We start from the raw sequence: 23,169 nt of genomic DNA on the forward strand, positions 1-23,169 counted from the left end.
GAGCTACCAAGAGAACACTGATGAACACAATAGTTTTTTGAAGTCAGACAGAAGCTGAGAAGTGCTGTGCTGAAGGTGAAGGAACACACACAGTCACACTGAAAGGCAAACAAGACATCCAAAAGGACATTGGAGTGGTCCATGAAAGTGAAAAGCAAGGTCCAAGATCCAGAAGAAAATCTCCAAAGGTGATTTAGCAAATTCTGCCTCTCCCTCTTCCCCCCCAGATAGTGAGCCAGTAAAGAAGTACCAGAGACAGGGGAAGATCCAGGATTCAGAGAAATAGACTAGAAAAGAAAATAAACATTTAGGAAAATTCAGAGTTCAAATTGTTTGATATATTGTTCAAGTTTAAATTTTAAAAGGGAAAGTAAGCAGGTTTCTAGAATAATAAACTGATAAAAGTGCAAGGGAAGATATGGATGGTAATACAAACAACGGGGTTTTGATGTGGTATACAAAAATAAATCATTGTTTTAACATAAGATAACTGTTTTCTTCTAAAGAATGACTTTCTGTTCTATGACAGTAGTATATGTATATGTGTCTATGAGCAAAAAGGGAACAAGGATACAATCATTGGGCAGCTATCTCAACATCTTGTTTTTCCTTGTGTGTAATAGTGGTGCTAATATGTGAAGGGGACCCTATTTTGGCAAGAGAATTTTTTCTAAGTTTAATTATATATTTAAACAAGTGGGGCCTCATTAGTGCTCTCAGTGAAGTCAATCTGTTTACTTCAATGGCTGTGTGCATACTAGCATTTGTCTACAAATTTCCCACCATTCCTGTACCATTGATTGCTGCTTCACCATTTGTAGCTCTGGTGGGAGCACCTCTGTAGACTAATCATCATCCTTTTAGCCACTATGCCATCTAACCTTAATAAGAGCAGATCAGACAACATGATGGCTAAGGCTAGTGGCCTACCTTCACTATTGTCTTCAGCTGCACTCCATGTAACACCTGAAACGTTTGCAAAATAATTAGGGGAGCAATGTATGGTGTGCATGTGACTGGGGGACCTGACCAATCTTCAGTTAACCAGACATAAGACAAATGGAGCTATGGAAATACTCACAAATGACTACGAATTAAGAGGCTGTACATTCATCAAAGGATGCTAGTGACATGAGAAACTAAGAGAGCAAAGCTATTCTTCATCCCACCATTATATTTTTCTTTTTTGTTCACCATCAACCTTACTATAAACACATATGGAAACCACTAATAAATTATATGGTAATTTATTTGAATCATTACTCAATAGTTTTAAATAGAGTTGAGCTTTCATTTCATCCTGTGATTTATTCCTCCAGATCTTCCACTCTTTCCCAGATCTTACTATCTCTCCAGATCTTCTCTCTTCCCATCTCGCCCAGAGTCTTATGTTGAGAATCTATCTCCTTTCCCCACCCCCAAAACACTGTTACTCTTATTTTTAAACTCAGCTACTCTCATCTTTAAAATCTGGCATCTCATGCCTGGAGAACTTTCTTCCTAATGAATCCAGCCATGCATATAAGAAGATGAGAGGATGTTTCTGCTAAATTGATTAGCCATGAAATAGTTAACGTTGACATTTAAATTGTCATCACTAGACTTATGGTCACACCTCTCTGAGACCCGTAATTTCAGACCGTCTGCAAACAAATGTTCACATCAATTCACATTCATTGGAAGGTTATCTTTATAACAAAAAACAGCTAAAATCTTTGTAAAAAGTTTAAATTATGCCATGAGCAAGAGAAGTACAAAAAACAAACAACCTCCTAACAAAAAACAAAACAACAACAACAACAACAAAAAAACAAAACTGCTGGGATACCCTAAATCAGTGCTATATAACCGAATTTATGCACCTTGAATTTTCGGTATCCCTACCATAATTCAAAGTTACTGGTAATCCCTCCTTATTATATTTTTATATCCATTTCAACTCAGTGGTAAACTCAGAACTCTTATATAGTATTACTATAATATATAGCTAGATAATATATGAATGCTACTTACAATAAGGATTGCAGAGCTAGTGTTTTTCACAGCATGATCCAATGCTCATTCTTATGACTGCATGCAAATTGGTATTAATACTTGAATGGCTTTATGCAAGGTTAATATTAATATAAAAGTAGGTTTGCTTCCGAAAAAAAAAAAAAACAGCCCACAAACTGTTTGGGAATATATTTCAGCTTCGAAGTAACTATTGAAATTATGTAAGTGTTCTTTCGCTCTTTTTTTTTTTTTTTTTTTAAATAATTGTTTGCTTAGGACCTGCGGTGTTGTGCGCTGTTCCGCTACTCGGTGATCAAGTGGTTATTCTTGGTACAAGGATTTTGAGAATTTGTTGCATGTTGCCAAATAGATAACAATGTTAATGGATACTGGTACGTTTGGTAAACTTGGATTTATGCAAATGAAATCATTCTCCTTGGTCTCACTGCAGCCTGTGGCACTGTGGAACACCGCTGGACCATGTACATAGCTATGCAGACAACTCTGGTTCCCTCTAGCTATCAAACCACTCTCTTATAGTGGGTCCACTTCTGTACCACAATCTTTAGCCCACGACGTTCAGTTCTCTACTTTCTATCCACCTGCTTATCCTTGGCCATACTATCCAGAGCCTTGAGTTTAGTTCCCATACAGGAGTTCAGAAATGTAATCAAAATGATCAATCAGATATCCCAATATAGCTATCAATCACAGTAACCTTGGTGCTATTTTTTCTTCTATATCCTCTTCCCACATCAGCTATGCCTGCAAGTCTGCCTGGTCGCCACTTTTGCAACGTTATCTGCATTCAGCACTATCTATGCAGAAATCTTTACCCATGTTTTATATCCTCTTTCCCACTCTGAACAATTTCTTTCCTTCTATAGGGCCTGCCTAAGACCCAGCTTCTCAGACTCCAGCATGTGCAGAATGGAGTTTTTTCACCCATACAAAGGGCACAACTCCATCATCTCCATCCCCCAACAACTCCCGTGGCTTCCCGTGCAGATCAGAATCCAGTCCAAGATTTCTCTCCTTAATTTTGAAACCCTCCCTGGATTTGCAGTTGTCTCTCTCACAAACTTCTTTCTCAAGTAGAAATTGCCTAATCTTCCCCCACTCCCAATATCACCTCCTCCTGCCTTTTGGAACAACCTTCTTCTGTCTCTGCAGCATTAGCTCTCCATTTCTTTTCAAAACTCATATGTGGAGGTAGCTTTCTTCCTTTCTCCTACTTCATTTCTCTCTGCCTTGGCTATTGTTTATAATGTAGCCCAACCACTGTATTGTTTAACTCGGTGAAGCATTTTGGGATACAGTTACAGTTTGGGTTACTTTCTTACGTTCGTCAATGTCAGGCCACCCAAGAGGTTACGTCCTGCCCAAAACACAATGAAGGTATGAGGGTTTCTTCAAGGACTTGTGAGCAGGATACGTTTGTAGTCTGGCAAGGGCAGGATATTTGAAGGACTGCAAAGGGCAAGTTGTTAAAACTTGGCAAGGGGAAGCCAGAGCGGGAGCCTGAGAAGCAAATGCAGCCTGCGCAGCCGTAGGAGAGCACAGCGAGCGGATTTTGGTCCCCAGTTGGGAGCTTGCTGGGGAGGGAGCGCCAGAGTACCGAAGGAGCGTGCTGCGCTGAGCCGGAGGGTATTTAGCTGCGGAGTTGGGAGCAGAGCAACCCAGGCTGCGCAGAGTTGACTGCGGCCGTACATAGATCCTCCTGAAGGATCGGGAGTGTCTTGGCTGCTCTAGCGAACCCGTGTTGCCCACTGAGAGCTCTGACCCGCCGGTGAGAAAAACCAGGAGGTTTGGTCATGGAGAAACACGTCTGTTTTGTGCCAGCAGCAGTTCCCCACCAGTTTCCTGCCTCTGCTCTGCATGCAGAGGGGCAACTGGCTCCTCCGCTCCCCCCTTCCCCCCGAAGCAGTGTTGTTGTAGCCCTGTGAATCCCAGCAGGACATTGGCCGGGAATCCTTTTTCACACCATAAACCCCACGGCAGAAAGTGCTGAGTCTTTGGGGGATAGCTAGTGGCTTTGCTGCCACAGTTCAGTGCAGAAATAAAACGTCTAAGGAGGAGCGCAAGCCCAACTACTCCGGCCCCTGTATCCCAGTTTTTCTCCCCGCGCCCCAATCTTCTCTACTGTGACTCCCTTTTCCCCTCTCCCCCCAGGGGTGCTGGAACAATTTGTACAATGGGGGTGCTGAGAGCCATTCAACCAAACTGCAAAGCTGGTCTATAATGGGAAGCCAGGGGGGGTGCGGCAGCGGCAACACCCCCCCAGCACCGCTAGTTCCAGAACCTATATCGCCCCCTGGCTTTGCCACCCCCCCCCACTCCTGTTGCCACCTCCCCCACCCTGTCCCTGCCTTGTCCCCGCCTGGCTCGGGGAGCAGGTTCTGAGGGCGAGCCAGGGTCGAGCTAGGGCAGCCGCTTCAGCCGCCGCGACAGAGCATGCGCAAACGGCCCCGTGGCGCTCTCGGGCGCAGAGCAGGTGCTGCTGGCCCTGGGCGCGGGCCAGTCGCTAATCCCCGCGGGTGCAGCGAGGAGTCGCCATAGCCAGCGGCGCCTCTCGCAGGACCCACACTCCGGCCCCTTGCCATGGAGAGCAGCCCCCCTTCTCCTGCAGAAGAGCCTCGCGGGGCGCAGAGCCCGGAGCCGCTCGGGGCAGAGGGCTCCCAAGAGCCGGTGGAGGGAGGGAGCGAGGAAGGGGCGGCGGAGGAGAAGTCCCCCGGCCCCTGGCGGGAGGAGGATGCAGCAGAAAGAGCAGCTGAAGGGAAGGGCCAGGAGGCGCCCGGGGATCGGGGCGCGGCGGAGAGCGGCGGAGAGGGGGAAGAGGAGGCAGGAGCAGGGAGCCCCGAGGGGCAGCAGCAGGAGCCTGCCCCCGCGCACAGCCCAGCAGGGGAGCGCGCGGAGGAAAGGGCCGAAGGAGACGCCGGGGGAAGCGGGAAGGGCGAAGGACCTGCAGAGCTCCCCGCGGAGGAGATCACCGGAGACGGGAGCCCGGGGCCAAGCCCCGCGGGGGAGAGCACCGGAGACGGGAGCCCGGGGCCAAGCCCCGCGGGGGAGAGCACCGGAGACGGGAGCCCGGGGCCAAGCCCCGCGGGGGAGAGCACCGGAGACGGGAGCCCGGGGCCAAGCCCCGCGGGGGAGAGCACCGGAGACGGGAGCCCGGGGCCAAGCCCCGCGGGGGAGAGCACCGGAGACGGGAGCCCGGGGCCAAGCCCCGCGGGGGAGAGCACCGGAGACGGGAGCCCCGGGCCAAGCCCCGCGGGGGAGAGCACCGGAGACGGGAGCCCGGGGCTAAGCCCCGCGGAAGGGGGACCCGGAGAACGGGCAGCCCCCGGGGCAGAAACCCCCCAGGCGGAAGATCCTGCGGAGGCTGCCGGGGAGGAAGAAGAGCCTGAAGGAGACTCTGGGGAGGACGCGAGAGAGGAAGAAAAGCCTGGGGAGGTGGCAGGGGAGGAAGGAGCCCCCGAGGGAGAAGAGCGCGAAGAGGAGGAGAGAGAGGAAGAGGATGGCAAGGAAGATGCAACGGCAGAAGCAAAGCCCGATGAAGGGGAGGATGCAGCTGAGGACGAAACTAGGGCAGGAGAAAGTCCGGAAAGCAGTGCACCAGCGGGAGCAAATCCCGAAGACACTGAGCCAAGCGAAGAAAGCCCCGCGGCAGGAGACGCCGCAGGCCATGCAACCGAGGAAATACCAGCAGCAGAAGAACACGCAAGCACAGAGGACGCTGCTACAAGAGAAAGCCCAGAGGACACCCCAGGTGGGGATGAACTGAGCAACCACCTAACAGAGCCACATGCAACCGGGGAGCCTGCGGGAGCGGAGAGAGGCGAAGAAGCCATGAACCTGAACGGCATGCAGGGCAGGGGCGAGGAAGAGGATGAGGCGAGCACACCTGGTGAACCCGGGGAAGAGACGCAAGAGCATAACATCTCCCTCTTCGTCAAGGTAAAACTGCCTGGTCAGTCAATCCGCTCGAACTCTTGCTCTTCCCTTAGACCAATAGCCGGCTCCCTGCCGGGGGCGATCCTCAAGCTTGGGGAAGATTTGTTGTGTAGATCATGATGACCGAGTCATGGGCTGGTGTTAGCAGTTTCCTAGTATCATGGGTGGTTGGGGGAGATCTAGACAAAGCGGTCGCCCTGTCACACCGCCTAAATGAATGTAGTGACTCCTCTGCCCAACCATATGTGTATGGAGTTTTGCCCCCAAACGTGACACTATGCAGTTCAGCGTTACAATAACGTGGAGTAGTTTGAGGGAGCGCCCTCTAGTTCCCCCTCCTCCCCCCATATTCCTTACAGATCGCAGCTGTAAGGGAGGGAGCCGTTGGTTGTGCATTTGCTGTTACTAGTGTCCTTTAAATCTGCCAGACGCAAATCCAGTTTTGTTAAAATGGTTTGGTTATTATTTAATCCCGAGATTAATCTCCTTTGACTTTTCATTCCTTCTTGGTTAAACATAGACATGTTGCAAAGTTTTCCACTCTTGGTTATGCTGCAAATCCTGGTTTTGTTATTCTAATAGTTACAATAATTAATAATAACACCAGCAAGAAAAGGAAAAGTGCAAAACTGTCAGTGAGGCAATTTCCCAAAGGGCTTTCACCCACAACTATTTTGACATGTTTTACTTTTTTGGTCTAGATATCTCTATATGTTTAAATGAAAAGTGTATGAGAATCTACGTGTCACTCTGGATTGTTCATGGGCTTCTCTGTTGTGCTAATCAGTGTAGTGTCTGAGCATGACATAATTCTCACAACATTTTGTGAAGTAGAGAAATACTTGTTAAAGGTCCCTGGAGAGTTTAAAATCTCCAAAGTAGGAGGAGATAGAAGATGCACCACCATTACCCCGAGAGAAAAAGACATAAGGAGTGACATTATAGGAACTTACTTGGAAGAAAATAGAAAATTCCTTTTTAAGAGCATTGATAATATGATGTCACATTTATACAGCATGTTTTATGCTAACAAGATCAGGGAGTACTTGACAGATACTGAGAATTGAAATTAATTTCAGATAATAAATGTAGACAAATGTGGCAATTCTGGATTCAGACATTTTTGGGGAAAACAAACAACCCCATGCTGCTATGTAATGTGTTAGTAGGTCAGTTAAAGATACACAATTTACATACATTCAAAATACCTATAATTCAAGCAGGTGAAATTTAATTTAGAAAAAAAACAGGCAAAATAAAAAACTAACATTTATGAAATGTTCTGAAATTAATTTCTGCCTACTTGCTCAGTTCTACAAAGTATAGCCTTGATCCTGAAGTCAGATCAGCATGGGTGGACCCTTAGGTCAGCACCATGAAAACCAAGTCCCCCACTGGGTTGGAGGGCAACAACCAAATTTAGCAAGCACAACAGTGAGCAGCATGGAGCAATTTGACCGAGGCAGGGCCAGCCTTATAAACAAAGAAAACGAGGGGCCACTTTGGGTCTTATGCTACTGGAAGTCATATTTCCAATGCAGAATGTGCAACTCATTCATGGGTTGACCTGGTCCACAGGCACAAGAATGAAGTGGGAAGAAAAAACTCAGTTTGATCTCCCCCTTCTATTTGGCAATGAATCCAGAAAACCAAGCAATTTATGCCTTGATTTCTCTCCCTTTCTTGAAGCTTAGGACTGCATACGTAAAGCTAGCTCTATACCAAACAAAAACATGGGAAAAACCCTATTTTTACAAGTGCTATTGAGTCTTTAATATCCAATGTACTGTATATTGCCATACTGGAAAGATAAATGTTGTTCTCTATTTTTATGCCCCCTTGCTCTCTCCCCACTCCTCCCCCTATAGCTTTTTTTAAAATACAAGCTTGATTGCGATATAAATTTACTGTAAATAACTTAGCTCTAGCATATTGATTTCCATTAGCTGAATGCAGCGGCTAGAGTTGAAATTAATATTTCTGGGGCAAAGTAGAAATCTATACAGCAGAAGTTGTATAGTACAGCTTTACTCTGAAAAGTGACTATGAAAAAATGTTACCTTCTTATTCAGTAGACCTGCACCCTGTGCATGTTCAGTCGGGTGTGCTTTTTTTAATGACAGTTTCATTTTTACTACTGTGAGCCATGCAGGGCCAACTCAGATCTGGGAGAGAGAACTCCATTCTTTTCTGGCTCATAGGTTGAGTGAACAACTGTAGGGCCACTTATGCAACCTCCTTTTTGTTTTGTATTGTGATTATAGATCTATCAATAAACGGAGTAGGATTGCACAGGTGTAACTAAAGTCCTAATGTGGCAGAAGTTTCACCAGTATAAATGAGGACAATTTCTGTCTTGCAGAAAGAGCCCAGTCTGATTTTCAAATCCCAAGCAGAGATTGAAGGGCTGGCAATCAGAAAACAACATCTTTTTGTGTGTCGAAAACTGATAGTATTTGATATGGATTATCATGGAGACATAAATGCAGAATCCCATGTCGTCACTTTCATAAAGTCACTTTGCAAAGGCAAACCACACTTGGAGCATGATTCCAGTCCTTGTAGAATAGCTGAGGAATCAGAATTGGAGAGCAGGACATAATAAGGATAAGAATGTGAATTGTGCCATTATAATCCAAAAATAAGGCTTAAGCATAGTTAACTGAAATATTTGTGAACTTCTAAAAGGAAGGAGGAACATTTTCATGACTGATTTAACATTAGTAATTCACGACTGCTTTGAAAATAATGCATTCATCATTCTAATGACTTCACTGGCAGGACATAACCAGACCTGAACATTTTACTATACACCTATTTGGTAAATGACTACATTTATTAGCTAAGACTGGTCTCTTCTTTCTCCACCTCTGAGGCTGGCATCCTAGAGCAGCTCTGTATTGGGAGCCCAGCACCTCCCCATTCACAGCATTTGGGAGGACAGAGAGCCCCTCTCTTTCCTACTGCTGGAAGGAATCATGCCTCTTTCTCCCTGCTGCTATGAGGAGCTGCACTGTTTCTCTGTACTCCTCCTGCCCACTGGGAAGGGATGGGATAGAAAAGGTGGGTCCCCACTGTGGCTCAGAGTGGGCTCAAGATATTTAAAAAACACAGGTATAATGTTTAGGGTGTACCAAGTTACGTAAGCATTTAATACTAAACAGAGGCAGAGTGGATACCAAAAATGAGTACTGAGTGACTGCATCAGCCCATATAGAGTGTAGTCGGGGATGGTCCCAGTGTGGTGATGCAGCAGAGTCTGACATGGTATTCCCCCAATTAGTAAATGCTTATTGCCAAAACTAGAGAGTTAAAAAGTGAGAAGCAAGCAAATTGAATCCCTGGGTTTTATTTCCAGCATGAAATGATCCCCCCGAAAAGAGCCCGACCCAATGCATCCCAGTGCACATGTCTCCAGCCCACTGCTGCTCAGAATAATACCATTATGCCAGCCTGTCATCTCTTCTGTACGGTTGGGCTGTTGCCCTCCACCCCTTTTCTACCATTTAAATTTTTTTTCCCAACAAACTTTGTTGCCCGTTATGTATAATAAGAGCTCCCTGTAAAGAAAGCCACCTCATTGCCCTCTCTCAAATTCCTCTTTAAAACTTTCCTCTCTTGTGATGCCTGCAGAAAATTCGCTAACTGTTAGGCCGAGATTGCTGCCTATCATCCTGACCACTATTGTTTCATTGTTACCTTGTGCTCCCCCAGTCTGCTGCATTCACCTGTTGTCTCATGTTTTATACTTAGATTGTAAACTTGCAGGATCAAGCCAGAAATTATTTTGGCACTGTGGTAAAAGTGTAATGGTGTTAAGGAAGCATGAAATTAATCTAAATTATTTCAACTCTTCTCTGTTGAAAACTGAAGGCAACAACAACTAGTGAGAGCATGAACCAGTGCAATATCCCAGGCCAGATTCTGCTCTTAGCTGCACTGTAAGTCCAGGAGAACTCCTTGTGACTCTAGTTTTGTACTAGTGCAAATGAGAACAGTTTGGCTCACTAAGCCTAAACATTACAAGCAAATAGATTTGTGATGTTAATTTAAGACTGAAACAAGGACATTTGTTCCTACCTGAAAATTGGATTTCTGTAAAAAGCCTCCACCAATCTGACATCATGCTTAGCTCCACCTTGTCCTGGGATAGACCAGATAGACAATAATTTTGTGGCCAGGTCTTAAGGGCCAGATTTTTCAAGCTATTTAGGCACCTAAAGATGCAGATAGGTGCATACTAGGATTTTCTAAAGTGCCTAGGTATCTAATATCCACTAGGCAACTATCTGCATCTTTAAGTGCCTAAATATCGTTGAAAAACTGTCCCTGAGTGACTTGCCCAGGGATACACAGAAAGTCTGTTGCAGACCTGAAAACATTAGTTTGAACCATATCTTCACATAAAAGATTAAAAAGTTACCATTGTTACCTATTTTTCTGAATTACCAGCACCATCGTCTCCCAACATGACACCTCATCATATTTAAAAATTAAGTTGCCAACCTGCCCAGTGTAGTAAAAACCACCACCTATTTTTTTCTAGGGAACCTTCATGCTTCAGCTGGATTCCTTGGTGGTTGTACTGTCACCATCCTCAGGTATACTGGGATATCACTCATGGGAACCAGGGATCTGTGACTTCAGGGGCCATAAAACTATCATAAAGAAGGGTGAAGGAGATTTTCAAAGACACAAATGGCAGCGATGCACTTAACTCCCATTGACTTTCTGTGGGATGTGGGCACCTAACCACCATATGTGCCTTTGCAAATCTTCTCTGGTAAGTTTAAAATTGCCTAGGAATTGAATACTACTTCTAACTTTACTATTTAGGATATTCAGGACATAATTCTATACCTGGTTCATTTAAAAACATACTTGCAAGTCACCTTTAAGATATTTCAGATAAGAACAGAATTAAACCTCAGTTTTAACTACAAATTTCAGTAATTCTGAAGATCAGAGGGTCTAGTAATTTGGCTGTAAGTGCAGAACTCAAACAGCTGGACTACTCATTTCAGTATGAGATCTTCCATCAAATTAATCCTATGTCAAAAGAATCCTGTGGCACCTTATAGACTAACAGACGTATTGGAGCATGAGCTTTCGTGGGTGAATACCTACTTCGTCGGATGCATGACGACGAAGTGGGTATTCACCCAGGAAAGCTCATGCTCCAATACGTCTGTTAGTCTATAAGGTGCCACAGGACTCTTTGCTGCTTTTACAGATCCAGACTAACACGGCTACCCCTCTGATACTATGTCAAAAGAGTTCTTGCTCAGATTCTGGGTTAACAATAAATGGTGTATCTTAAGAGCTCTTCAAAAGGCTAAGATTAAAATAACAGACTTCATCCAATCTTTGTGACCTTTTTGGTCTCTTATTCACAGGGTGATTCATTTCATTCATCCTTCCAATGCGTGAGTTTTTGATCTCAGTTACATTTGTGTAATCTGAAGTAACTCCATTGATTTCCAGCCTTCATTGCACCCTTCCTGAGATGTGTTGTGCACCAAATAGCTGATTCTCAGGATCTGGCCCTATATTCTTAGAGATTTGCTGAATTATCAGAAATTCTGATACACAAGAAAGTAAACAAGGCAGAGAGATTTTGGCCACTGAAAGAAACAGTAGGAAAAAAATCAGATACTGCACCATGCTTACAGATATCACACCTGATGCATGCTTCATAATGCAGAAGAGGAGGAACCTTTACTTTCCATGAAATGTTTATAGGATCCAGTTATGGAACTGTGGTCTAGCCTATGTATTAAGATTAAAAAAAAAAAGACTATTCTAAAATTAAATTATTTGGGCTTGATATCTTTCTTTAAGTACTCTGGCTGTGATTTTCAAAGGAGCCCCTAAGAATTAGGTGCTCAAATTCCATTGAAAAAAAATCACAGCCTGTATTTCCATCTGATATTCTTCACTCTGTGTCTGATGTTTGATATGCAGATTTCCAGGAAAAACTTACAGAGGAAAGATTTATATCTCAGATTTGGATTTTTGCTTGTCCCTGGGTGAAAATCACTTCTGGTACCCAAACAAAAATATGTTAAAAAAAAAAAATCACTGTTAATCATTATAATATAGACACATTGTTATTGGGGGGCCAGAATTTAGATCACCTTTAAAGGTTATAAATACAGTTTCAATTACGTGAGGTTACATTGCCCTGTTTTTTATGGATTTCTGTTCTTGTTAAAATATGGGGAATCTCACAAAAGGCCTCTTACTGTGAAGCTTCCAGCCCATTTTGCAGACTAAAAGGTTTTGGGAAAGTTGCATGCTGATCCAAAGCAAAGCAAATCATTTGAGATTTGCCTAAGGTGACCAGATTTGTTAAATGCAAAGCCAGGACACATCACTGTGGAGTGAGTAGAGGAACATTTGATTACGTTTAGACAACAGTAGAAAGGTCCCTGCTTCTTTTCTTCAGCTGCCTCCCTAATAGGGTTGCCAACTTTCTAGTTGCACAAAACCAAACACCCTTGCTCCATCCCTTTCCTGTCCCTTCCCTGAGGCCCCGCCCCTGCCCTGCTTCTTCTCTGAGTCTCCACACCCCAACTCACTCCAGCCCTCCATCGCTCGCTCTTCCCCACCCTCACTCACTTTTGCTGTGCTGGGGCAGGTCTGAGGTGAGGGCTCCAGCTGGGGGTGTGGGCTCTGAAGTGGGGTCAGAAATGAGGAGTTCAGGATGCAGGAGGGGCTCTGGGCTGGGGCAAAGGGGTTTGGAGTGTGGTCTCAGAGCTGGGGCAGCGGCTTGGATGCAGGAGGGGTTTGGGTTCTGGGGTGGGGCTGGGGCTGAGGGGTTTGGGGTATAGAAGGGGGCTCAGGGCTGGAGCAGGAGATTGGGATGTAAGAGGGGTTTTGGGCTGCAGGCTCCAGGAGGGAGTTTGGGGTGCAGGTGGGCATACGGGATCTGGGAGGGAGTTAGGGTGTGAGAGTAGGGTTGCCAAATTTCTAATTACACTAAACCAAACACTCTGCCCCGACCCCTTGCCCGAGGCGCCACTCCCTTCATCCCCCCTTCATTGCTCGCTCTTCCCCACACTCACTCACTTTCACCAGGCTGGGACAGCGGGTTGGGGGGTGGGAGGGGGTATGGGCTCTGAGGATGAGGGGTTTGAGGTGCTGGAGGGGGCTCTGGGCTGGGGCTCTGGGGTTCAGAGTGTGGGAGGGGGTGAGGGCTCCAGCTGGGGCTGCAGGCTTTGGAGTGGGGCTGGGGATGAGGGGTTTGGGTTGAAGGAGGGGGCTCCAGGCTGGGGGTTGAGGGCTCTGGCTGGGGGTGGGGCCAGGGATGAGGGGTTTAGGGTGTAGGAGGGGGCTCTGGGCTGGGGCAGGGGATGAGGGGCAGGGGGTTGGGTTGCGGGAGGCGGTGCAGGGTCCTGGCAGCACTTACCATGGCTCTGAGGAATTGGCCGCCAGATCCCTGCGGCATCTAGGCACATGGGCGGCCAGGTGGTTCTGCGCGGTGTGCGCTGCCATCGTGCTCACAGGCGCTGCCCCGCAGCTCCCATTGGTCATAGTTCCAGGCCAGTGGGAGCTGCGGAGCTGGCATTGGGGGTGGGGGCAGTGCATGGAACCTCCCAGTCCCTGGCTGCCCCAGCGCCCAAGGGTCGCAGGAACTTGGCAGCAGCTTCCAAGAGCAGCGTAGAGCCAGAGCAGGTAGGGAGTCTGCCTTAGCCCCAGGCTCCCGCTGTGCCGCCGACTGGACTTTTAACGGCACGGTCAGCGGTGCTGACTGGAGCTGCCAGAGTCCCGGTCGAAAACTGGAGGCCTGGCAACCCTACTCCCTAAAGTTCCAAATTCCCTCTTCTTTCCACACTCATTCTACATGCTTTCCTCAATGAATACAGCCCATCCCTACTTGTCTTGCATCCTACCTGTTCTCTATGTGTTTAATTGAAACCACCAAACCTCCAGGGACAAGATGCCTTTATTTGGTTCTGTACTTCCTTTCTTCCTGGTGCTGCTAAGTTCAGCTGGGCTCTCGTGTGTTCCTTCCCTCTCCCAGTTTGCCTTCTTATATTTCCCCAGCACTACTGCAATGTTGATTATAGGTAAGGCTGCGAGTCTGTCACGGAAGTCATGGATTCCGTGACCTCCATGACTTCTGCTGCCGCAGCAGCTGGTGCTGGCTCAGGAGCTGCCCCAGCCGGGCAGCCCCTAGGCCAGCAACAGCAGTTTGGGTGTGTGGGAGGGGGGGCCTGGAGGGTGGTGCTTACCTTGGGGTGGGGGGCTCCCAGTGGCATGCCCCTGCAGCTCCTAAGCAGCGGAGAGGCTGGGGGAGGCTGGCTCCGTGCCACGCGCTGCCTGCGCCTGCAGGCCCTGCCCCCGCAGGTCCCATTGACTGTGGTTCCCGGTAGCCTGTGCTCCTCCACTACCTAGGAGCTTCAGGGATGCAGAGCCAGGTAGGGAGACCTGCCAGCCCCACCAACCCCGCCCCCCTCAAGCACCAGTGGGGTCCCGGGCCACCACCCGTAGAGCACCTGCAGCCCCCCGCCCAAGTTTTGGTCACAGGTATTTTTAGTAAAAGTCATGGACAGGTCATGGGCCGTGAATTTTTGTTTACTGCCCGTTACCTCTCCATGACTTTTACTAAAAATACCCATGACTAAAACATAGCCTTAATTATAGGGTCTTCCAATCACACCCCATATTTCATATCATAGCAGCCAGCCCAACTTAAAAAGGAAGTAGCCAGAAAAGAGTCATTGCCCCAGGCAGAGCAGAAGCACAGCTCAACCTTATATCAGGGAATGGGCGAGGAAAGGGTAACTATCCATCAACTAGCATGTTTTAATGAAACCAGAACAAAACCAAACCGTGCTTTCATTCAAACTGGCCACCTGCTGCTATCCATCACAAGCAGGGCAATTCCTGTAAAGTAGCCATTTATAAAATATTTGTATTGCAGTTTCAAATCTTGTATATATTTTGAAGTGCTGAGTTTGCAGAGACAATTGTGTGCAGTAGTTAAACACATTAGCCAGGGATTCTGTTTTGTTCCCAAGATTCACAAAACAGGAAACTGGCCAACTTCCCACAAGCATTTGCCCTTTCTCAGCTATTTTGTTGGATGCAGTATGGCAATTTAGGATGCCATAATACAGCTTAAGAGGAGCGGCATTATGAATTCCTTTCATAACTCTTCAGGTTATTGTGTATACTCTATGCACCGGTTGCAGATGCTTATAGAGTTGACTACTTATTTAGAGGTCTTTTTTAGTTTATTAAAGTGGTACACTTTTAGAGAAAAGGACCAATGTAAATTTGGCAAACAAAAGTTACACATTTTAAGGAGATATGAAATTGAAAGCCTGTTTCAATGGCAGCAAAAAACAGTTTATTAATTCTAAAAGTATGGGGAGAGGTTCAGCTTTACTTATGGTTACAATTGCTCTCCCTCTCCCCCCCCTTTTTTTTCATAGCTGTTTTAGAACTTAAAATTATACAGATAAATGTACTCCCTGAACCTGTTCACTGAAAAATAGCTTTAAAAGCTATATACTGAAATAACTCTTTTTTGCAACTTTGATCTTGAAGGCATGCTTAGACACTATGCAGTAATTTAGTGCTTTGTTTAGGTATACTAATGCCAATTCTGACAACATACAACCCAAACCCTGCTCCAAAAATAGACAAATTAAAAGACACAACCACAAAATTATAGAGGTATCATAATGTGGTCACATACATAAAGCTGAATGCACCCCTGGGTCGATTTTTTCTTTTCCCCACAATCCCTCCAAACATCTTGAGTTCCCTTTCTGTCCTGTAATTTGAGGATTGCAAATTATAAGATGTATAAATTTTGTTTATTTGGTTGAAGTCTGTAAAGGCCCCAAGAGTGGTTTATGCACACAATACTCCATCATTCTCCAGCACCTATCCTCTGTAATGTCACTGCAAATGACTTCTTGGTCTAGAATTATTTTAGTCAGAAAGTATTAAAAATAAAAAACTAAACATTTTATGTCCTCACAACTATATTCTTAAACATTTATTACATTCACTTATTGAATTAGTGTGTTTTACTTTAAGCATGTGCTTAAGTCACATGGGCCTTAAACACTTTGATGAACAGAGTCAGGGTCTAAGGCCTGATCCGATGTTCCTTGTAACTGATACTAGTGGTAGTTTTAAATGTTCAAGGAATGCAGGATGAAGTCCCTAGAGGCTCAATCCTGCAACCTTTGCTCCTCATGTGAGCATTCTTCTCCCAGGTAAGAATGTCTATTGACCTCACTATGGGTCTGATTCTACACTGTTTACAGACAAGACTCCCAAGGGCAAAGAAAAGAGTTTTCCTTATCTCATTGCTGCCAATGCCCTGAGTTTGGCAGGAACTAGCCTTGGTTTTGTAAATCTATCTGGGTAACTGCAGCCCTACTTAATGTCCTGTGGCGGCAGAAAACAGCTGTATTGCTGTGCTCAGAGCTTTGCATTCTGCTAGTTGTTTAATTTTATATGTTTCTGTAGTTTAGGGCAGGGAGGAGAGGAGCCACTTTTTATTTGTGTAGAAAAAAAAAAAATACCAGTGCACACAACTCCTTCTGGCCTTCAGATGTACAGCACCACTATTCTATTACTGGGGAGAAAGTTAAGTAGGCTTATGGTTACTACAGAATTTCACACAACGTTATCTTGCTTTACAGGTGTCTCACACACATGGCGGCTGTGGCATTACTCACAGTCATAGCATGCACAGTGGCTATGCTGCATTTTTTTTATGGTTCTATGATTGTGTAAAAAAACCCAAAAACCCAATTCTCTCTCATGGACTCGTACACACAGAGCCCTATTTTTGAAAGCAAAAAAAAAAAATTTTTTTTCTAGTGGTTGTGAGGACATGCAGAGGGTATGCAGCCTTGCCATGATTATTATTATTAATATGACAGTAGAACTGAGAAGTCCATCTGAGATCAGGGTGTTATTGTACTGTGCACTCCAAGAGACAGTCCCCACTCCAAAGAGTACAATCTTAATACAAGCAAATATTGTTTCAGTTCCCTATCTGTAAAATGTGGATAACAAGTAGAGATTTAGGTCTTGATCCTCAAAGGTATTCAAATGTCCAAATCAATGGGAGTTAGGAGCCTAAATATCTTTGAGGATTCTGGACCTTACTGACTTTCTATCATTGTTAGTGTTTCACATAGTTTTCTGCATATTTTGATTCTCTGGTCTAAAATAAAAATGTAACCCCAGCTGAAGAAAAAAAAAAAATCACATATCCCTTGGTTAGAACACAGGTTATTGTAAGGAGCACAATTAAATGGCATATGAAGGTTATATGATTTATTTTTTTTGCTGCTAACTGATAGTAAAATGTCATGATGTGATAAGGAGTTGTTTGCATTTCCATTTGCTATGTTTATTTACTGATAAAAGACTGAAGAAGTTGAATGATTACATACTAATTGATTTTTCAGTAATTAACCTTTTTAGCCATTAAGCAAACTTTTTTTAGTTTTCAAAAAAAGTTTCTCTAGTTTTGTAAACAAAATGTTGATGCTTTACACAGTGCATGCCATTTTAATTAGTTGTTTAAAATCTGCTTATGATAATTTAAATTTATATAGCATTTTATCAGAATGAATAGTTTGAGCCTTTTGATGCTCACACATGATATGCGGTTATGATATGTTATGACACATGATATGCGGTTATATGTGTGAAGCAGAAAACCCAAGGTTCCCTGGAGAGGGCCTTACTCAGAAATAAGCGCCCCTTTCCATGGAAGAATCAGCTATCAGGCTATGTATTAGGTGAGCCGTAGCAGGTGTGGGAAGGAAATTGTTGCTCAGATCATACAGGGAGGAGAATTGCCCCTTCCAGTTCTCCTTTTACAAAACCTTAGAGACACAGAACAATTTTGTATCATTAGCTTAATGACTGGCGGTTACTTATTTCCTTTTCCTATTCATCAGGAAGGGTAGTATTGGCACTGGCAGACTGAAGCTACTGTGGTCATGATGTTTCCCTCTCTGGTTCTGTTTCCATTCATAAACTGGCATTTCAGAATATAACAATACTACATTTTTCATCTGGGACCAAAGTGGAACAGGACTATACTGGTTATTTAATGAGTTCAACAACAGCAGAATAGAATATCTTAAATTTACATCATCAACATGGGACATGGTTTCTCAGAAATGCTAAAATAAAATAAAAAGAAGCCTGCCACTTTCTTTACTTGAGGCCCTGTTCACATTAGGACATATAATCATGTCTGGAATTATTTTCAAACACTTTTAACCCCAAACCAAGTTGTAGTACAATTTGGTTTCACACCAGCAGACTACAGGCTACTATATACAATGTAGTAGAATGAAGGTGTGAGGGGTTTGCAGTGTTTCCAAATTCTGCAAAACCTGGTGTTTTTTCTTGAAGCTCCAGCCCCTGGAGTGGAGCAATTACATGAGAATCTGAGATTTCATTACATAAATAAGGTTCCTAGCCCTTATGGTTGTATACAAAAGTTTAAAAATGTGTGTTGAATGCCCCTGAAAGATTAAAAAACCAGCAGGCAAATACACCTTCCCCCCAAAATTAGTCATGGGAGATGGGGAGAGAAAACAAACCCAAACCATTTTTAAAACCAAACTTACAATGTTTCGAGGCTTGAATTCTGATTTTTGAATACTTGGGGTTGGTTAGTCTGTAGCAGGATTTCTAGAGCATGTTTACTTAAAAAATTGTTTATTTAGCAATAATTGATTCCCACAGATTACAAAGTATTTCAGTTTGGGGGGAAGGGAAAGGGAAGAGAAGATACCCAGCACTGGGCGCCTCCAGTGGGAAGGAGAGGAAAGAAGATCACTTCCACCAGATCCCCCATTACCATTTTGCCACTTCGGCTGGTATTTTTCATTGCCAATATTTCACTAGGTGATGTACCCAGATATTAATGATTTGCGGGAGGTTCTGAGCCAACAGGGTTCTTTATTTGTAACATTTTGCATGAATGTTTCATTTATTTTCTACTCAAAAAAACAAAACAAACACCCCCACACAATTAAAAAAAAAAAAAAAAAAAGCGCAGCACACAACCAGCCTCTTCTTTCATCTTCCTTATTTGGCCAAAGTGTAGGAATTAGGATTATCATTGCAAGATTGCTTTCTTGTCCACCTCACCACCCCCTCCAGCTTTTTTCCACTCTGTAGCTTATTAAATGCTTTTTTCCCCCCTTACAAGACAAATTATAGATATTTTATAGATGTAATTTTGCTTGTAGATTAAAATAATGTGGCTATACAACATGTTAAATATCATGTTAAACAGGATGTGTCATTAAAATATCAGTTAATCTGTTTTTCCCAGACCTATAATGTGTTCCAGAATATAATGCTCTTTTGTTGCAATAATTCCCTGTAAGAATTTAACAAGGATATAAGTTTTTTGTCTCGATTTAAAATGTTCAGCTGGTATTTTGCCATGTTATTAAATACGGATTAGAAATAGCATTGAGGTATTTAAACCATAATTCTTGTAACAGGATAAATAGCTAATAGCATTTGGTTTGTTGCTTGTGTACTTGTGACCTGGTTTATAGTCAATTTAACACAAACGCTGGTGAGATGTCTCTCACCAGCATTCATTGTGAAGGGGTATTCAGGTTTTGAACTATGTGGGGTAAAAGTACCAAACCCTTTAATTCAGTGATCTATAAATGGGTACAGCATTTCCAAGGGTTCGCAAAACCACAGATTGCTAGCTATGTGCAGATTCAGAGCATTCAGGTTTCTTTGGCTATCATTGCCTATATTTCTGTAGGTTTTGAAATCTAAGAATACAGCCATGTGAAGAGAAGAGTTAAACAAAGCAATATAGTGTGGTTCTTAAAAAGAACACAACTTTCTTTTCCAGTAGGTTTATTTCTGCAATGGTTAAAAGTAGATTGAAACAAGAGGGATTCCCATCTCAGCAGCTAAGAGAGGAGCAATGGGGAAGCAATGCTTACCAAGCTAGGGAGAAGAAGGTGGGTTTGCTGCTGCCACCACTCTTATGTTAAACCTGCCTCTATGAATGAATCTTCCAGCAGTCTACGAAGCGGATTACATTTTAAGCTGTTTAAGGAATTTAGCCACATTTTCCACGAAAATGAAATGGCTTCTGTTTTGAATGATTCATAGAGTCCAAGGCCAGAAGGAACCATTATGATTATCTAGTATGATCTCCTGTCTAACACAGGCCATAGAACTTCCCAAAAATAATTCCTGTTGGAACTAGAACACATCTTTTTAATAAATCTGGTCTTGATTTAAAATTGTCTGTGGTGATTTAGCCATTCTTTCAACTACACTGCTTTGAAGAAGTCTTAACCACTGTGCTTAAACACTTATGGAATCCATTGTAAACTATGTTGAAAACAGTCTTTAAAAGAAATGCTGGTTTATGACAGGACCTACAACAAGCACCATTACCATGGTGTACAAAGTCTTTTTTGTAATTAAACTATACTTGCATGTTTGGCAATATTTGTTTAATCAGCACTGAGGTGTATTTGAGGTCTTCAGTCTTTATTAACTTACTGGCAAATTAATATAAGGTTATTACATTTAAAATATTCCATGCACATTTCCTAAATATGGTCATAAAATCATCTTTGTAACAGCAATCATAATTATTTAATTCAGGAGTTGTCCATAAAAGAATATGTAAATTACTAACGGGAGAAAAATACTTTATTTGTGGACAGGATTGTTAGAGCTGCTTTGAGAAAGAGCAGCATATTACAAGCTTCTGATTACTAGATTCAAGGGGTAATCAGTAACTGATTACCTTACTATTACAGTTTGCTCAGCACCTACCAGACCATAGAAAAAACACACTGAACACTTTACAATCTCAGGACAACAGAACAATTCTCAGCAACAAGACTTGGGAGAGGAAATCTCTGCAGAGCAAGGAATTTCTCACAGGTTGGCTCTTCCCCTTGCAGAATGGGAAGTGTTTTCATGCTCTTGCGCTCCCATTCTCCCCACTACTCTCTGGCAGACTGGCTTCACTGGAGGTGTTCTGCCTAGTGTCTTCTAGCTGTTGCTGCCCACTGACTGCCATTAAAGGGAGGGAGACCGCCTAAAATGTACTTCAGACCTAGGCTGCATGACCTTTTTTGAGTAATCTCTTTAAAAATGATGGAGACAGATTCATTCCCAAAATGAATCTTGACCCAATAGGTTCCTGAGAAGGGCTAGCACTGTCACAGAGGCCGCTGATTGCCCCTCTTCCCCAATGTAGCGCAAGAGAAATCTGCATGTAACGGGAGCCCTCTGCCGATACAGCTCCCAGATCTGATCTGGGCTTAAGTTATTTATTTATATAAGTTACTAATTAATTATTTCTCGGTCAGAAAAGCAGCAGATGACTGCATACAGATTACTTTTGCATCACGTACAACGTTGGATTTCAGCTACCAGAATTAGGAGGCACCCACTTTCAATTAGTTTGACCTCCCATCGTGATATACTGGGGGTTTCTTCTTGAATTACCAACATGATTCCAATGCAAGTTCTGCATGTTCAGTACATAGTATGTCATAATGTTGACCCTTTTTGACCTGAGCAGCCAGTCAAAGTTTGGGGCCCTGAGGATGTTCCAGCCGGAAGCAGAAATTGTTGAAGCCTGGTATTTCTTTGGTGCAATCTTGTTTATTTATAAAAAACTTACGAAGTCCTGGTATCTGAATGTAGAAGGAATCAAGAACAAAAGGAGCAATTTCCTTCATTTACAGCCCCCAAGTCTTAGCTAACACCAGACCCGCGATCACTCTTCCTAGCTTTTTCCAGTCACACTGTGCTTACAGGCTCCTGCTTGGCTTTCGTGCACCTCTCCTTCTCTGCTGTTGCCTGTTCTCAGTTTCTGTGTGGTCTCTTCCCCCTCACCCAAAACAATACTCAGCCACAGCTGACAGGTGGGTCACACACCTCTTTTGTCTTGGGTGGTGGTTTATGCTTACAGTTATGCTAATTAAAGGGTGAGTTCACACCTATCAATCTCAATGGGGGGTTAAGTCAACCCATACATTTTACCTAGCTCGTATAACGTACCATAGCTAGCATGGTATCATTACTCACACATTGTAGGATTACCAACATGTCCAAGAAAAGTAATTTAGTAAATCACATTCCTTTTCAACCTGTAAAATAATCTGATTCTATTGCAGGATTAAATCTTTTAAAAGCTGCCTGCAATTATTTTCACAGCCCTGCTGTGAGCCACAATTTTAAATGAAAATATCCTAATTGTATGACAATATTTAGGGCCCCTGCTCTGATTAAAGACATTGGTAAAACTCCCCTGGCATCACTGAGAAAAGTATTGGCCCCAAGATTACTATGTACACAACTTATTTGTTTATATTTCATTTTTCTTGTTTCTCTGGAAAATCTCTCAGTTTGTAATGGTGTGGGAGGTGTATATTTGAGAGCAGCACATGTTTTAATAGTAAATAGACAAGTTACATGCTATTATTCATTTTTTAGTTTTACTTACACTGTCTTGTCTTTGTATTTCATGGAGTAATCATTTATTGGTTTGCTTTATGTAATCCAGATCAGAATAGGATAGCCTGTTTGTAGACAGGCTGGGTAGGTGCTGGAGCACTGGATAGGTGGTAAATATTGAACATCAAAGGTAAATGATGGTCACAATCCAGCTCCCATTTAAGTAATTAGGAGCAGCTGTAGACCTCTTATTTCTAGAAAAGAAATAGTAATAAAGGCTCCTTATTAACTTAATTGGAATTATACCTTCATGCTAGCAACACTATAATCATTAATTGTTATAGAAATATTTTCATTACAAATCCATATATCCTGGTGAGTATAACTTAAAAACATTTGATTGATATTACTTGTGCTTATTCTAGGCTTAAAGATTCCTCCTTCCTCTGGCCCCCCTGCCAATGTTTGGAAAGATTTGCTTCTTACTGCATTTGATTCAGTGAAGGTAAAGAAGAGTTCCCTCTTTAGCAGTGAGCAAGGTCTTTAAAAGTGACCCTATAAAGCAGTGGTTCCCAAACTTTAACAACCTGTGAACCCCTTTCACTAAAATGTCAAGTCTCGCGAACCCCCTCCTAAAAATGAATGTTTCTGGGGATTTTCTCCTGAGTATGAAATATAAAAGTAGTGATCTGGGAAATATAAAATTTGTTTTTATGACATGCTTATTACACACTATTTATTATGAATTATTATTGA

At 43.5% G+C, this 23,169-nt stretch overlaps 1 protein-coding gene across 2 annotated transcripts in view; it reads left to right on the plus strand.

Annotated features, from left to right (window-relative positions):
• Positions 1-3,637: 3,637 nt before the first annotated feature.
• The window catches only part of CLIC6 (chloride intracellular channel 6), a 48,942-nt gene continuing 29,410 nt past the window's right edge, over positions 3,638-23,169 (plus strand). The window contains exon 1 of one of the 2 annotated variants that reach the window (XM_054048747.1): positions 3,638-3,784. Coding sequence is in view for 1 of the 2 variants with exons in the window: in XM_054048738.1 (XP_053904713.1) it covers positions 4,597-5,952 (1,356 nt within the window). In the remaining variant the exon portion in view is untranslated. Of the gene's footprint in view, positions 3,785-4,457; positions 5,953-23,169 lie in introns of those variants that run through there. The other variant, XM_054048738.1, reaches the window with a different exon arrangement.

Source organism: Malaclemys terrapin, chromosome 1 (assembly GCF_027887155.1).
Source record: "Malaclemys terrapin pileata isolate rMalTer1 chromosome 1, rMalTer1.hap1, whole genome shotgun sequence".
Classification (NCBI taxonomy): domain Eukaryota; kingdom Metazoa; phylum Chordata; order Testudines; family Emydidae; genus Malaclemys; species Malaclemys terrapin.